The sequence below is a fragment of the Tursiops truncatus genome, chromosome 10 (genome assembly GCF_011762595.2).
Source record: "Tursiops truncatus isolate mTurTru1 chromosome 10, mTurTru1.mat.Y, whole genome shotgun sequence".
NCBI classification, from domain to species: Eukaryota; Metazoa; Chordata; class Mammalia; order Artiodactyla; family Delphinidae; genus Tursiops; species Tursiops truncatus.
In genome coordinates, this window is record NC_047043.1 from 67,200,610 (window position 1) to 67,218,182 (window position 17,573).

General features: G+C 37.2%; 1 protein-coding gene across 5 annotated transcripts in view; it reads right to left on the reverse strand.

Annotated features, from left to right (window-relative positions):
* The window catches only part of SFMBT1 (Scm like with four mbt domains 1), a 132,424-nt gene that overhangs the window by 59,402 nt on the left and 55,449 nt on the right, over positions 1 to 17,573 (reverse strand). For all 5 annotated transcript variants that reach the window (XM_019947631.3, XM_019947628.3, XM_073811222.1 and 2 more), the window contains one exon: positions 2,300 to 2,454. In XM_019947631.3, the coding sequence (XP_019803190.1) occupies positions 2,300 to 2,327 (28 nt within the window). In that variant the 5' untranslated portion in view covers positions 2,328 to 2,454. The remainder of the gene's footprint in view (positions 1 to 2,299; positions 2,455 to 17,573) is intronic.

Below are 17,573 nucleotides of genomic sequence, written 5' to 3' on the forward strand. Positions count from 1 at the left end.
TAAATAAATGTATTAAAAAAACAGAGAAAACAAACGGACAAAAATGGCAGACGGGGCTTCCCTGGTGGCGCAGCGGTTGAGAGTCCGCCTGCCGATGCGGGGGACACGGGTTCGTGCCCCGGTCCGGGAAGATCCCACATGCCGCGGAGCGGCTGTGCCCGTGAGCCATGGCCGCTGAGCCTGCGCGTCCGGAGCCTGTGCTCCGCAATGGGAGACGCCACAGCAATGAGAGGCCCGCGTACCGGGGGAAAGAAAAAAAAAAAAAAAAAAAAGGCAGACGTGAGCCCTAACATATCAATAATTACATTAAGTGTAAATGATCGACACCAATTACAAGACTGAAAAAAAAAAATTTTAATGACTACATGCTGTTACAAGAAACTTACTCAAAATATAACAATTTACACAGGTTGAAAGTGAAAGGATGAGAGACTTCCCTGGTGGTGCAGCGGTTAAGAATCCGCCTGCCAATGCAGGGAACACGGGTTCGATCCCTGGGCCAGGAAGACCCCACATGCCGCGGAGCAACTAAGCCCGTGGGCCACAACTACTGAGCCTGCGCTCTAGAGCCCATGCACCACAACTACCGAGCCCACACACCGAAACTACTAAAGCCAGTCTGCGCCCTCTAGGGCCTGCATGTCGCAACTACCGAGCTGCGAGCTGCAACTACTGAAGCCCATGTGACTAGAGCCTGTGCTTCTCAACAACAGAAGTCACAGCAATGAGAAGCCCATGCACCGCAACAAAGAGTAGCCCCTGCTTGCCACAACTAGAGAAAGCCCGCGTGCAGCAACAAAGACCCAGTGCAGACAAAAATAAATAAAATTAAAAAAAAAAAGAAAGTGAAAGGATGAAAAGGATATACCATGCAAACATTAATAAAAAGAAAGTAGGAATAGGTAAATCTGTAGAGACAGAAAGTAGACATGGTTGCCAGAGGGTAGATTAAGCAAGAAATGACTGCTAATGGTTTCTTCTGAGGAGTGATGAAAATGTTCTGGAATTAGGTAGTAGTGTTGGTCACACAACTTTCTGAATATACTAAAAACTACTGAACTGTATACTCTCAAAGTGTAAATTTTATAGTATGTGAATTATATCTTTAAAAAATATTTCAATAAAGATGTTTTTAGGAAACCTCAATAGTTAAAAAAATTATTAATTAAAAAGCAAACAAACCATATGATTAATAAATGAGCCAAAAATACGAAGACATGGTACTGAAGGGGATACAGGGATAGCAAATAAGCACCTGTTCAACATCATTTGCATTCAGCCAATAGGGGAAAGAAAATTAAGACCAGGATGAGCTATCATTACACATCTATCAGCATGACTTAAATAAAAATAGTGACAATACCAAATGGCTGTGAGGATGTGAAGAAATCAGATCTCATATACTGCTGCTAAGAATGCATAATGGTACAGCCACTCTGGAAAGTAGCTGTGCTCCTCGGCATTTATCCCAGAAAAATGAAATTTATGTATATGATTGTTTATAGCATCTTTATTCATAAAAACCAAAAACTAGAAGCAACCAAAATGTACTGCAACAGATGAACGGTTAACCAAACTGCAGTATATCCACGGAATACTAGCAAGCAATAAAAGGGAACAGACTACTGATACATTCAAGAATTTGGATGGATCTCAGGGGCATTATTTTGAGTGAAAAAGTCCATCTCAAAAAGTCACATACTGTGTGGTTCTATTTATGTAACATTCTGGAAATGACAAAATTATAGAGATGAAGAACCGATTAATGGTTACCTGGGGTTAGGGAATATTGGGGAAGAGGAGTAGGTGTAACTATGAAGGGGCAGTACAAAGGAGCTCTGTGTGGTGATGGAATAGTTCTGTATCTTGACTGAGGTGGTGCTTACAGGAATCTACACGTGATAAAATGACAGAACTACATACATTTTATACATAGCTTTTATACTGTACTATACTTAAATGAGATGTAACTTACAGTAGAAACTGAGTGAATGGTACATGAGAACTGTCAGTATTTTTGCAAGCTCCTATGAATTAATAATTACCTCAAAAGAAACTTTGTGTTTTTTTTTTAACGAAGTCTGCTCATAAAAGTTACTTACTTTTTCAACAAACATGCTGAGTACACGCCCACCCCCACCCCTCAGTGCCAGGTTCTCTGCCAGGTACAAAGAAAGACAACTCATGTCTTCAAAGAGCTTCCCATTTAGTGGTAGACAGATAAGCCATACAACATAACACAGGTAAGTAATGGAATTCTGCACTCTGAAGAATGGATTTTGCTCAGCAAAACCAATACCTGCATCAATCTGCTGCTCCCCGTTCATTTCCACAGCACATGGGTGATCTCCTCCCCACACAGAGGACAGGCCTTATAGTTATGCTACAGTCTGAAGATTACTTGCAGTTCTCAAGCATCTGTTCAATGGGCATCCAAGGGTCCAAATGAAAGTGCTGAAAAATCAAAAAGAACACATTAACAGGCTGCAGCCCAGTGTTTATTCAGTCATAAGACATGATACTCTGGTGGGTTGAAAGGGCAGATAAAACAAAAATACACTGGCAGAATAGATGGAACTAGAGAAAAAAAATTTGACACCTTTTCTAATTTTGAAGACTGTGTGTGTGTGTGTGTGTGTGTGTGTGTGTGTGTGTGTGTGTGTGTGTGTGTGGAGAGAGAGAGAGAGAGAGAAAGAGCTATCAAGACCTTGATATCTAAAAATCACAAAAAATCAACATATATATGAATCACTACCCCTTCAACTTAGATTATAATACTGAGCTATCCACAAAAACTCTAATTCCTAATGAAATCCTGGGGGGAAAAGTTAGCTTTCAATGCCCTGTCTTAACCAGTAAATAAGATTCAGGATACGACATATTATTTTATCTAGTTTTCTATTTCATTTACCTAGAATATTATGCAGAACCAAAAAGTATCAACTATATTTGTCTACAATTACACTTATAAAGAGAGCTCAATCCCTCCAAAATAACCTCTGAAACCATTTATTCTTTTTTAAAAAGGCTTTATTGGGATATAATTCACATGCCAAAATCTCCCATTTTAAGTGTACAATTCAATAATTTTCAGTAAATTTACAGTTGTATAACCATCACTATAATCCAATTTTAGAATATTTCCATCACCCTGGAAAGAAACTTCATTCCCCATTTGCAGTTCTTCTCCATTCCATCCCTAGCCTCAGGCAACCACTAATCTGCTTTTGTCTCTAGAGATTTTGCCTCTTCTGGACATTTCACACAAATGAAATCATACAACATGTGGTCTTTTGTGGACTTCTTTCACTCAGCATGTTTTTGAGGCCCATCCATGCTGCAGCATGGATGAATCTATTTATTCTTGCTTTACATACATGTAGAACAATCTAAGATACTGCCTTTATATATGCCTAACAGATTAGAAAGAGTAAATGCAAGGGGGAAAAGGAGCTGCTGCAGGAAGGCGTGATGTGAACTAACCTCAAGGGCAACAATGCAGAAAACTATAAAGGTGGAATAGCAACTCAACAGCCACAGCTGCCTGGGTGATACCTACAAGAGCAAACAACTCTGAACCTCTCAGAAAGATTCTGATCTGTATTAGATCCCCAGTAAAAGATTATCATAAAAATCTTTTAAACACTAAGAAAAAATTAGTTTAAATTTTAACATACTCTTTGAAAAGGTACAAGCTACCTCAAGTACAACAGTGTGACCTGGGTGATAGGGATACCCAGATTCTAGTCCCAGCTCTACCCGTAACTAAATATGCAATCTTATACAGACTATATTATGTCCTTTTTTTTTTTTTTTTTGCGGTACGCAGGCCTCTCACTGTTGTGGTCTCTCCCGTTGCGGAGCACAGGCTCCAGACGTGCAGGCTCAGTGGCCACGGCTCACGGGCCTAGCCGCTCCACGGCATGTGGGATCTTCCCGGACCGGGGCAAGAACCCGTGTCCCCTGCATTGGCAGGCAGATTCTCAACCACTGCGCCACCAGGGAAGCCCTATTATGTCCATTTTTAAAATCTGTAAAATGAGTGTAACATTTTCAGATTTTAAAACTAAATTTCATATTGAGCATAGAGAAAATCTTAATAACAGTTAAAATTATGGATATCCCATTTGAGGTAACTGCCAGTTATCCAAAATCTTTTCATATAACAACATAAGCACTGAAACTCACACTTTCGCAGATAGGAACAACTGAATAGAAACCTGGTAGTGAGATTTAAAGCCTCTAAATAAGCTTTCTTCTCTCAGTTTACTTTCCTACCCCAAGCCCAAAACATTCAAACTGTACCATTCCACCTGCCAATTCATTCACTCCCCATATTTATTAAACACTAGCTCATTACCATCCACTATTCTAGGAAATAAGGGTAAAGCAATCAAGAGAGACTTGGTTCCCGCATTCATGATGCTTATTTTCAACTGGTGTAAGACAATTTAAGCCAACAATTTAAAACAATTATTTAAAGTGCTATGAAGGAAAAGCAGCAGTAGGTGCTAAGATAGAACATAATGGCAGACCTAACCTAAACTAAGAGGTCACTGACAGCGTCCCTGGGGCGGGGAAAGGTATTTAAGCTGACACTAAAGGGGAAACAGCAGTTAGGCAAAAAGGGCAGAAAGGAAAGAATAGTCCAGGAATAGGGAGCAGCACATACAAAGGCTCTAAGGTGGGGAGGAACTGAGAGCAGGCCACTGTGGCTGGAGCATGGGAACCAACCGGGTAAGTGGCACACGATGAAACTGGACAGAAAGAGTAGGAATACCGCAGTTGATACAAACTGGGGATTTACCATAAGCTGGGTACTGTCCAAAGCACTTAAACATATTAATCCATTTAATACTCTCAACAACTGGACAAGGTGACATCACTATCATGAGGAAACAGGCACAAAACAGGTACTACCTGCCAGTGTCCCACAGCTAGTTAAGTAGGAAAACCAGGTCTCAAACCTAGCAAAACGTCCACATTATATGTCCTCAAACGCTGTATTATAGTGCCTCTCAATGGGAAGCAACCGAGGGTTTTCTTAAGCAGAGAAAGGATCAAATCTGTGTTTTTAAAAACATCACTCTGGGAAAAAAAAAAAAATTACTCTGGACCCAATCAGAGAAACCATAAAGGAGTGACAAAAACCCATAAAAGTATAAAATTTCTACATGGCAAAAGACACCGTAAATAAAAGTCAAAGATAACAGAGTAGGTCTTAAAAGTTCTCATCACACACAAAAAATTTTTTCTAACTATGTATGGTGACAGATGTTAACTAGATTTATTGCAGTAATCTTCACAATGTATACAGATATCAAATCATTATGCTGTATGCCTTAAACTAATATAATGTTATATGTCAATTTTACTTCAATAAAAATAAATAAATAAGACAGTTGAGATGGGTGAAAATATTAACAACATGTAAGATAATGGATTAATTTCCAAATACAAGCTCCCATAATTCAACAAGAAAAAAAGAAAAGAAAAATCGGTAAAATATGTAATTAATCCATACTAAAAATGAGAGTTAATACTTACAAAAATATGCTCAATCTCATTAGTAGTGCAATAATGAGACTTTTTAATCAAATACTATTTTTTTCACCTTTCCAACTGGTAAAATTTTTAAAACTGAAAATCTCCGGAGTTGGCAAAGAAGACAGACAAAGGGAGAGAGTATATATTGGTACTACCTTTTTGGAGAGGAATTTAATGATAAATAATTTAACATATAAAGATTTAAAAGACAAACTCTTTGAGCAATAATTCTACTGTTAAGAACCTTTCACACAACACAATATGTGGAATCTAAAAAAGTGATACAAATGAACTTATTTACAAAACAGAAACAGACTCACAGACATAGAAAACAAACTTATGGTTACCAAAGGGTAATGGCAGGGGAGGGATAAATTAGGAGTTTAGGAATAACAGATACACACTATATATAAAATAGATAAACAGCAAGGACCTACTGTAGAGCACAGGGAACTATATTCAATATCTTGTAATAATCTATAATGGAAAAAAATCTGAAAAAGAATAGATATATATATATGTATGTATAACTTAATCACCTTGCTTTACACGTGAAACTAACACAACATTGTAAATCAACTATACTTCAATAAAAAATAAATTTAAAAAAAGCACTCTTGAACAACAACAAAAGAACCTTTCACACAACACAAATGTGTGGAAGGCTACATAGCCAATGATGTTTGCTGCTGTATTATCTGTAACAGTGAGAAACCAGAAACAGCCTATATGTCCATCAAATGTGAATGAGATGGCTACAGACATTATGATACACCTACACTAGGAAATAATTTGTAGTCATTAGAAGAATTCAAGTAGATCCATAAAAGCATATGGGAATGTCATCTATATTCTCAATGAAAAAAGCAAGTGAAGGACAATTATTATTTATATTAACTTTTCAAAATCCTGTGTCCATTGTTTACTTGGCTATGTGACTTTCAACAATCACCTTATTGGTGCCAATGACATCACTAATAAAATGGAGTGTAACAGTACTGTACCTACCTCACCGGACTGTCAGGATAAGTAGGATAAACAATGAAGTGCACGTAGCATAGAGCTACATAGTAAATGCTGAGTTAATGTTAACTGTTATGCAATATTGACAGATTCAAGTTCCTATGGCACTAACTTAGGGTCATTTCTACATATAGTCTTGAAACTTCATCATGGGTCTGATGTAACAAAATTATCTGTTGGTTTACTAGGTTGTGAAGATGTCATCCACTGCTTACACTCATAAACTCTTGAAATACGTCAGCATATTTTGTGCAGCGAGCCACATAGTGCAATAATAATAATAATTATTATTAATAAATCTTCAAAGCCAAAAAGACATGAGTTGGGGGAAATGCAAGTCTTATGTAGCTAAAACTAAGAATGTAACTTTTAAAAAATTAAGTTATAATTAACACACATTATTACATAAGTTTCAGGTGTAGTGATTCAGTATTTTTTAAATTTTTCTTTCTTTCTTTATTTATTTTTGGCTGCATTGGATCTTTGTTGCTGCGCGCGGGCTTCCTCTAGTTGCAGTGAGTGGGGGCTACTCTTCGTTTCGGTGCGCGAGCTTCTCATTGCAATGGCTTCACTTGTTGCGGAGCACGGGCTCTAGGCACATGGGCTTCAGTAGTTGTGGCTCACAGGCTCTAGAGCGCAGGCTCAGTAGTTGTGGCGCATGGGCTTAGTTGCTCCGCGGTATGTGGAATCTTCCCGGACCAGGGCTCGAACCTGTCTCTCCTGCATTGGTAGGTGGATTATTAACCACTGCGCCACCAGGGAAGCCCCCAGTATTTTTATACATCACTGCAAGAAGACCATTTACCATCTGTCAACATACAAAGTTGTTAAAAAGGGCTGTGACATTTTTTTGATCTTACAGCATCACTTAGATTTTAATAAATAATCAGTTCATTGTCTTAATAGTATCATGAGAAATAAACTGATGAAGCCTTTTGCTGTGGAACATCTGTCAGATCTTTCTCTTTATTGCTAGTCTGCTCTCTTTTTATGCAGTGAGGAAAAAAACAATAAAATATCAAGGAGCTTAAAATATAAAAATTTAATTCACTTTTCATTTATTTCCTATTCATGTTAAACTGTTTTACTGTCTTTATTTATCACTGATTTTGGTATTATAATTCCTCTTGTGGTGACCAGAATACATCAGAATTATTTATTTAAATAAGTTCTCATGAACTAACTAATCTGGACCTTGTTCATCTTATTTAAGAATCTTTCAGTGAACTAAACAGCAGCCTAGATATTTACAGGAGGTTCTAATAAAAGAGACTAAAGCCAGTATTTTAAAATAGGAAACACTTCTAAGAAACAAAAATAACAATTTAAAAAAGCAAAGCTAATTGTACAAAACCAGCTTTGATGTCAAACACACACACACACACACACACACACACACACACACACAGGCACACAAAGAAAACAGAAACAAAACCCAGGTAGAATAAAACTGAACTGAATTCGCTACTTCATTTTTAGTGATATATCAATATAAAATAAAACCACCATGGAATACTTATACTTTAATAGATTTTTAAAAAGATCTAAAAGTCATCTGAACAACAAACAGCTACATGATGCTTCCCCTCCCATGCTATTTCAGTTTACCCATGCAGTCCACACTCTCAGCTTACACTACTCAGCTGAACGTTAATGCTCTTGATTTTCAAGGCTAAGATTAAACACTGAGTAAGAGTATTTATAATGTAGAAAAGTTACAATAATGCAAGAGAGATTTCTGTAGCATGAGTCCTCAGCCAAATGATTTAACATGTTGGATATAATTTTTAAAGCACTTAGGAAGAAGGACAGAAACTCAGTGTGACTATAAAGATATGACCTAGTATGTATGGTGGTTGCAAGAAAATGCTTTAATTCAGTAAATATTTACCAGACAGTTAAAAGGAAAATTCCCACTAACTAACATGCTTGAATTTGCACTCCTCTCCCTCAACCGAACAAATGGAAGGTCAGTAATAATTTCAAGTATGTTGTAAATATGGTAAGTGCAAACAATTCAGCAAATCAGATGCTCCATTTTGGGCAGATTTGCAAAGTTAACCCTGCCCTTGACGGTAAATGCTAGTGGTAGAGTCACTGTATTTTTTGTTCCCCAACAGGTGTTGATTTCAGTTGGCCTTTCACTCTCCACAAGGGTTAATCATCACTCCCTGACCTTGTGCACATCTTATTTGACAGGCTATCTAAATTAAATCTTATGCTTCCATCTGTCAAATGTCAATGTAACTTGATTATCATGGGTAGAAATTTTCTATTGTTTCATTAAGTTGTTTGTTGTTATTGTTTTTAACCCACTGCTACATGTTTAACTAGGGAGATAAAAAATAAGTCTGTTAAGTTGACACATCTTAGCCACTCAAATCATCTAAGTTAAATCTGACCCTAACTTAACTTTTTCATGATTATGTAAATGCAACACAGGGCACATCTATCTCAGCTTTACAAATCAGTACTTATTAATTTACAAAACCAGTAAAAGCTTTAAATAAAACCCACAACTCAAGAATACCCTAATTTTTTAAAAAGGTGCTCAACATCACATCATCAGGGAAATGGAAATCAAAACCACAGTGAGATACCATCTCACACCTGTCAGAATGGCTATTATCAGAAAGACAAGAAATAACAAGTGTTGGCAAGGATGTGGAGGAAATCCCTGTGCACCACTGGTGGGAATATAAATTGGTGTAGGCACTGTGTGAAAACACTATGTAGATTCTTCAAAAAATTAAAAATAGAACTACCATATGATCCAGCAGTTCCACTTCTGCGTATGTGAAATGAAAGGAAATGAAAACACTAGCTCAAAAAGATACCTACACCCCCATGTTCATTGCAGCATTATTTACAATAGCCAAGACATGGAAGCAACCTAACTGTCCATGGATGGATGGATAAAGAAGATGCTGTGTACACATATATACATACACAATCGAATCATTTTGCTATATATATATATATATATATATATATATATATATATATATATATCTCAAATCACAGTGTTGTACAACTTGGACTAATACAATGTTATATGTCAATTATATCTCAATCTTTTAAAAAGCCAAATTATGAGGCAATATTTTAAAAGGGTTATTTTGGACTAACAATGAGAAATTTTTAAGTAAAATATGGTACAAGCATACATTGTATTACTACATGGCCAATAAAACTGTGTTAGAGAAATGTTTTCCTTCCCAATCAAAATCCCAATAGGGTATTTTATTCACCTTGATGAGCTAATTTTTAAATGCATCTAAAAGAGAAAATGTACAATCTAGCTACATATTTGTAAAAGATGATATATGATGAAGCTAGTTCCTTCTATCAAAATATTAAAATAGTGTAGTATTAGTGCAAGAAAAGACAAATACACCCATAAAATAGAATGAGATTGAGAAATAGATGCATTTATATGAGAGTACAGTTTGTGATACAATGGCATCCCATATCAATTGTGAAAGGATGAACAAACTAATAATAAAGAATTGGCTATCCATTTTGGGAGGAAAAAAATTAGATCCTTACTTCATGCTGCAACATAAATAAATCCCAGGTGAATTAAAAGAGCAAAACATGAAAATTAAGACTCCAAACAAATTAAAAGAAAAACACAAGAGAATATGGTTATAACCTTGGTATAGTATAGACTTCCTTAAGCAAGGAAGCTATAAAATGGATACATTTGACTACATAAACATTTAAAACTTCTGATTAGCAAAAAGACACCATAAACAACTTTCAAAGCCAAGTTAATAGACTAGAAAAAAATACTGCCAGCATATATCAATATAATAGACAAAGAATTAACAGCCATAATTACAGAAAGCACCTATAAATCAATGAAAAATGACCAAACCTTATAGGGGCAAAACAGTCAGATATAAACAGGAATTTTACAGAAGAAATGCAAATGACTTAAAAGCATATGAAAATATGTTTAACATCAACAGCTAAAACAAGTTATTTTTCACTCACAGATTGGCAAAAATAAAAGATTAATAACACCCAATATGGGTAAAGATATGGAGATATGAATGCTGCTATCACCGGTTGAAGAGCACAAATGGATGCGACCCTTTTAGAAAGAAATTTTATTTCATCAAAAATTTTAACCTGTATTCTCTACAACCGAGCAATTCAATTTCTAATATCTATTTCAGAAAACTATCCAAAAAATAAATAAGCAGCATAACGATTTCAAAGAAAGAGATTAAATTGTTCTCACTTCCAGGGCATACACAGAGAAGACACTCCCACACGTACAAAGTGCAAAAGCCTAAATGTATGCTTGAGCAATGTCTGTGGCTAGGGAAAAACTGGAAACCTCAATATCAATCAGTAAATTAGGGCACATTCGTTAAGATGAGAGTTAAAAAGAATGAGATAGTTTAATGGGTACAGAGTTTATGTTGGGAGTGATGAAAAGGTTTTGGGTATAGACAGTAGTTTGTGTGTGTGTGCATGCTTATAAAACATACTCAAACATACACAAAACTACATATTTCTATAGTATATACATTTCTTTATATATCTACAGATACTTTTTAAATGATCTGGAAGAATGCATCCAAATCACTACCAGTGGTTACTTCTAGGAGAGTGAGATTCAGGAATAGGGTAAAAGGGAATTTGTGCTTTATCTGCTTTGAATAAACATTTTATGATAAGAATGTAGTCATATGTGTACTTCTATGACTTAAATTTTTATTTTAAGAAAAAAATGCATTTACTGACATGGAAAGTTATTTATTCATTCTTTCAACAAATATTTACCAGAAACCTACTCTGTGTTAATAAGCCCTATCAAAATATTAGGGATGTTATCAGTGAAGAATACTGGCCAAAATCCCTGCCCTCATGAAGCTTATGTTTTAGTGGGAAGGAGAAAAAGTACTTTTCGAAATATGGTAAGTGATAGAGCTGGGCAGGGGAGACGCATAGGCTGAAAGTTGAATGCGGAGGTTGCGAGGTGGGGGTGGGGGGGGCGGGGACCGGGACGAGGAAGGGGGGGGAGCGTCACTGAAAAGGTAACATTTGGACAAAGACTTGAAGGACAAACAGAAGGAAAAAGCCTGCCAGCCATAGGGAAAACCCAGAACAAAGGCCCTAGAATGAGGACATGTGAGGTGTGTTCTAAGACTTAGCAAGGAAGCCAGGGTAGTACAGGCTACATAAATAAGCAAGCGAGAGGAGAGGCAAGACAGCTGCCAACCTCCCACTGTTTGCCACACTCCCAGTCTCCTTTGTGACTGTCTCCCACCTACAGTCCTTAGGGAACTATGATATTTACCAGGACCCTGCTCCTCTGGGGGTGATAAAACATAAAGGCAAGGCTGGTGGGAATGTACAATGGTGCAATCCCCTTAGAAAACAGTCTGGCAGTTCCTGAAAATGTTAAACATAGATTTACCATGTGACCTAGCAATTTCACTTCTTGGTGTATACCCAAGATGACTGAAAACATATGTCTACACCAAAACTTGTACATGAATGTACACAGCAGCATTATTTGTAACGTCAAAAGGTAGAAACAACCCAAATGTCCACCCACCCATTAATGGATAAATAAAATATGGGGGACTTCCCTGGTGGCACAATGGTTAAGAATCCACTTGCCAATGCAGGGGACATGGGTTCAATTCCTGGTCCAGGAAGATCCCAAATGCCATGGAGCAACTGAGCCCGCGTGCCACAACTACTTAAGCTCGCACGCCTAGAGCCCGTGCTCCGCAACAAGAGAAGCCACCATGACGAGAAGCCCGCGCACCACAACCAAGAGTAGCCCCCACTCACCCCAACTGGAGAAAGCCCATGCGCAGCAACAAAGACCCAACACAGCCAAAAATTAAAAAATAAAAGAAAAATAAAATATGGGATATCTAACACAATGGAATATTATTTGGCCATAAAAAGGAACAAAGTACTGATACATGCTACAACATAGATAACCTTGAAAATACTGTGCCAAGTGAAAGAGGTCAAACACAAAAGGCCACATATTATATGCTTCCATTTATATGAAATGTACTGAAGAAGCAAATCCACAGAGACAGAAGGCAGATTAGTGTGGTTGCCCAGGCTGGGGGAGAGGCTAATGAGGAGTGACTAACATGTACAGGGTTTCTTGCAGGGGTGTTGAAACATTGTAAAATTAGGTGGTTGTGATAGCTGTACCACTCTGAATAAAAACCACTGAACTGTACACTTTAAATAAGTGAACTTTATGGTATGTAAGGATATCTTGATAAAGCTGTAAAAAAAAAAGGTAAAAAGATAAAAGCTGTAAAAAAAATATTAAGGACACAACTGTGCTTTTAAAATAACATTCCCATTTTCAAATCCAGAAGCCAATAACAAAAAGAGACAAGGAGTCTGGGTCACCATTAGGATATGCAACAGAACAAGGAAAGATAATTTAGCTGTCACTGTTGTGTATTAGTTAAGTCAATGCTTTAAAAGATAAATTCCAAATTTCTGTTGTTTAATCCAACAGATATTTATTTCTCACACACATAAAGTCCAAACAGATGTTCCTAATGAGTGGGGCAACTCCCCTCCACGTGGTAATTCATGGAGTCAAGTGCCTTCTACCTCACACCTCCTCCACCTTCAACAAAGGGTTCTCAAATCTTCGAGTATAGGGGGATCACTCATGGGAGGTTCTCCTGGGCCAGGCCTGCAAGCGGCACCTCCCTTCTACCCACGGTCTGCTAGTTAAAACTTAGTCATGTGACCCATCTGCTCTAAGGGAAGCCGAGAACTCTAATGCAGTACTTCCCGACATTAGTAAATATGAGTGTTTAGAATTAGCATTGCCATATTCTAGAATTCATATCAACAGCTAATATTAGTTATTTTATTTAAAGAAGCCTCTATGGATCAACAGTAGTGATACAACAAACTGCCATGGAATTGCTTTCTCAATTAATCAATAAATATTTACTGAGTACATACTATCTGCCACATATTGTTTTAGGTAAACAAATAGAGGGGTGGAAACCTTGCCCTCACGGATCTCACAATCCAGCGCGCGGAGACAGAAAAACAAAGTGTATATAGCATATTGAACAAAAATAAATGTTAGGAGGAAAATGAAGCAAGGAAGGAGGACGGAAGTACTACTTTCAAAAAGGTGATTAAGGTCTTAGTGATGAGGTGACATGAGCCCACACCTGAGGGAAGAACATTCCAGGCAGGAAAAGGAGTAGTTCAAAGACCCTCAAGTGAGAGCTTGTGCAGGATATCTGAGGTCACTGCTGTTGCAGCAGAATGATCAAGGCTGGGATCTAGGAGGTGAGTTTAGAAAGGTACCAGGGAGCCAGATTACATGTACACCTGTAGGCTGCTGTGAAGATTTTAGTTTTGGGGAAGCCACTGGAAGATTTGGGCAGAAGAGAGACACAGTTTGACCTATTTTTTATAAAGGTTATCCTGCAGCTATGTTGAGAAAAGACTGTAAATGGACAAGAGTAGAAGCAGGAAGACCAATTTAAAAGACGCTGGAATAATCCAGGTGAGAGGTGTTGGTGGCTAACTCCAGGTTAGAAGCAGTAAAAACACTGAGAATAGTAAATGAGAAACTGGATGTGGGGTGTGAGAAAAGAGCGTTACCTGGGCTGACTCTTTAAGTTTTTTGTCTATGCAATAGAAAGGATGTAGTTGCCACTTGGGGAAAAGCAAAGTCTAAAGGAGGAGTGGTTTGAGGAAAACAAACTGAGGGCTTCAATGCAAAACAGGGCAATACGATTGCCTTCTTCATTATTAAGGGTTTGCTCTTTGAGTGTTCAGGGAAATTCTTTTTCAATCAACAGAATTATTACTATGTAAAGTGTTTCCAATTTATAAGCTATTTTCTTTATCTGCTATACTTCATCTGAGCAAAATAACAACTCTTTACAACAGCTAGATGGGTTCAATCCTTATCTTACACCTTGGGAACCTTCTTGTCATCTTCAATCCCTCTCTTACACTTCACCTTTTTTTTCTAGGTTTACTAATCATCCATGAAGGCACTTCCTCATACCAGTTTAGCAATATATGCTGTCTTATTGTCTTATTTTAAAACCCCAAATTCAATACCCACAAATTTTCCATTAAAAGCACTTAAATGTCCATTTTTCTAAGCCTTCTTTAATACACATCTAACAAAAATTTCAGACAATTTTGAAAACTGAATCATACTATAATGAGGTTGGAAATTTTATGCCAACCAATTTATAAATTCCTGGTTCACAGTTGTAAGTATGGCCATTCTGCAGTCCTGTTTCCTCAGCAATTGTTAATTAGTACCAGGGTACTAAGCACCTACACTATGCCAGATACGAAGACTACTAAATCATGGTTTTGAAATTATCTTTCACTGTACCAAAATATGACATAAGCATTTAAAAAGCATTTCTTTATCCTCACATTATCTTGTAAGCTGCAGAAATAGCAGATCTTCTAGAGCTCAAATATTATCACATTTCTCATTGATTACAGGCTTTATTTACAGGAGCCAGTAGCACGAGCACATGTTAAAAGAGTCAATATGTCTTTAATCTGATTAAATAAAGAGGTATTTGATTCACCAACACAAACGCTGTCAAAATGTACCACTTTTAATAATTTTATAAAAGGATTACAGGAAGAGACCATGTCTGGTTACAAAAAGCCAGGAAACTATTCTCTAATTCCATGGTTGCTGTTTCTCAGCCTTCTCATGTCAAATGACAGATAAGAAACTTCATTCCAATGCAACAAATGCTTGTTAGCCATTTATCTTAAAAAAGAAAAAAGGTAGAAGTAATATTTGAGTATCTGCTATGTATGTGCCTGGCACTTTTTTTGTGTGTTATACGGTAAATAAAACACTGCCCAACAGTACGTGGTAAGCATAATATAAGTGTTAACTATTTTAAAATTATATCTTATTTAATCCTAACCATTTACTTATCACATACATGATAACCCCATTTTACAGATAAGGAGACTGAGGTTCCGAGAAGTTAAATAACCTGTCGGTTTATACAGCTAGGAAACACCAGAGGCAGCATTTGAACCCTAGCCTGATTCCTGAGCCTAAACTCCTCTAGTTTTCCTGTAGCTCAGGATGACTGTGAAGTGTCTATCTCCTGTACCACAAAGTGATGGCCCTAAATGATTTACACTCTAGTTCTTCTGTTTATTCATTTATTTAACTTCAAGGTTCTACACTGTTCTACTACAAGGGTAAGTAACCAGGAGTCTGAATGGTACCTAGATAGGTGTTGCCATCAACGAATTTCTCCCAAAATGTTATTCTACTAGGTCCTTAACTAGGTTAATTCATATGAAAGAATAAAAGCCTAAAAACTCTGAATTAATGAACACTTGAAAAAAGAAATATAATTTTCTTATTCTTTAAGTGAATGATAAACTAATCTCCAAAGAAGAGGATTTATGAGACTTTTGCTTAAAGTGTTAAGATTTTTTTCTCAAGTACGTTTAAATTCCCACCATACTCCTTTATACACCTAGAAACTACTTTTTTCATAGCACTGTACAAAGTTAAGCCCAGTCCAGTTCAACTCTCTCCAACTCTGTAATGGTCACTACTAGCACAGCCTAATATGTCTTTCCCTCCATCTCTTCCTCATTGCCACCAAACTCCACATTTGATCATGACGGCAAACTCCACATTTGATCATGATGGCAAAGTCCCATGTTCCACATAATGGATCATGCTCAGGCAGTCTCATTCCCCTCTGTCAGATAATTGTGTTCTGAGTCTTCCTTACGGCTATGTGACCCAGTCCTGGCTCAAAAATAAGAGAAAACTTACTGGGGAGCTTCTGGGAAGTATACTTTCATTCCTAATAAGAAAGGCAAGATAGTTTCAAAATGTGTAGAATCTTTAATATCACCCAGTGTTCACCTTGCAGTGGTAACTGGCACAGCTAGGGTTAGCAAACACATCCCATTACAATGTATACAGACTATGTATTCTACTTCTTTTAGGGCCTCTGCAATGCTAGATATGGACATACACTAGAAAGTAAACTCCACAAGACCATGCATTGTTTCATTCAACTAATATTTACTAAATGCCTAGTACATGCCAGGCTTTGTGCTGGGCACCAGGGTAGAGTCATGAACAAATGAGACATTAAAATCCTGGCTCCTAAGACACAGTTGGTACTCAAATAATACTTGTTGAATTAACGAACTGCAAATTCAAATGATTAATTACTGAACTAAAACTTTGGTAGAATAAATTGGTTTGGGTTTTTTTTAAAGAATAAATTATTTTTAAGCTGTGAAATAGTAAAAGTTTAACTGAAACTAATATTCAGATAATTTTTATATATTGTACCTTTAGACCAGTTTTGCGGTACGCGGGCCTCTCACTGTTGTGGTCTCTCCCGTTGCGGAGCACAGGCTCCGGACGCGCAGGCTCAGCGGCCATGGCTCACGGGCCCAGCCGCTCCACGGCATGAACCCGTGTCCCCTGCATCGGCAGGCGGACTCTCAACCACTGCACCACCAGGGAAGCCCCCTTTTGACCAGTTTTTGTTATACAACTAAAATATATATATATATATATATATATATATATTTAAATACCAGAGAATATTCAGTGTAGTAAGTATTGGTAGGCATTTATACTTATTATAAGCAAACTGGAGAATTTCCAATTTCTCACAAATAGTGAGAAATTGTGCGTGCGTAAACTGAAAGAGAAAGTGTTCCTTCAGTATTAATTTCGCTATAACTCTAAGGAATATGTTTAAAGAGTACACTAAATACAGAGAAGCAGTCAATGAAGATTTAAATCAAAATTCAAAATCTGATTTCTGGCCCCCCCAAAACAAAAAACAAACAAAAACTACTGGGAGAGGAGGAGCTTCAAGATGGCGGAAGAGTAAGACGCGGAGATCACCTTCCTCCCCATAAATACATCAAAAAATACATTACATCTACATGTGGAACAACTCCTATAGAACACCTATTGAACGCTG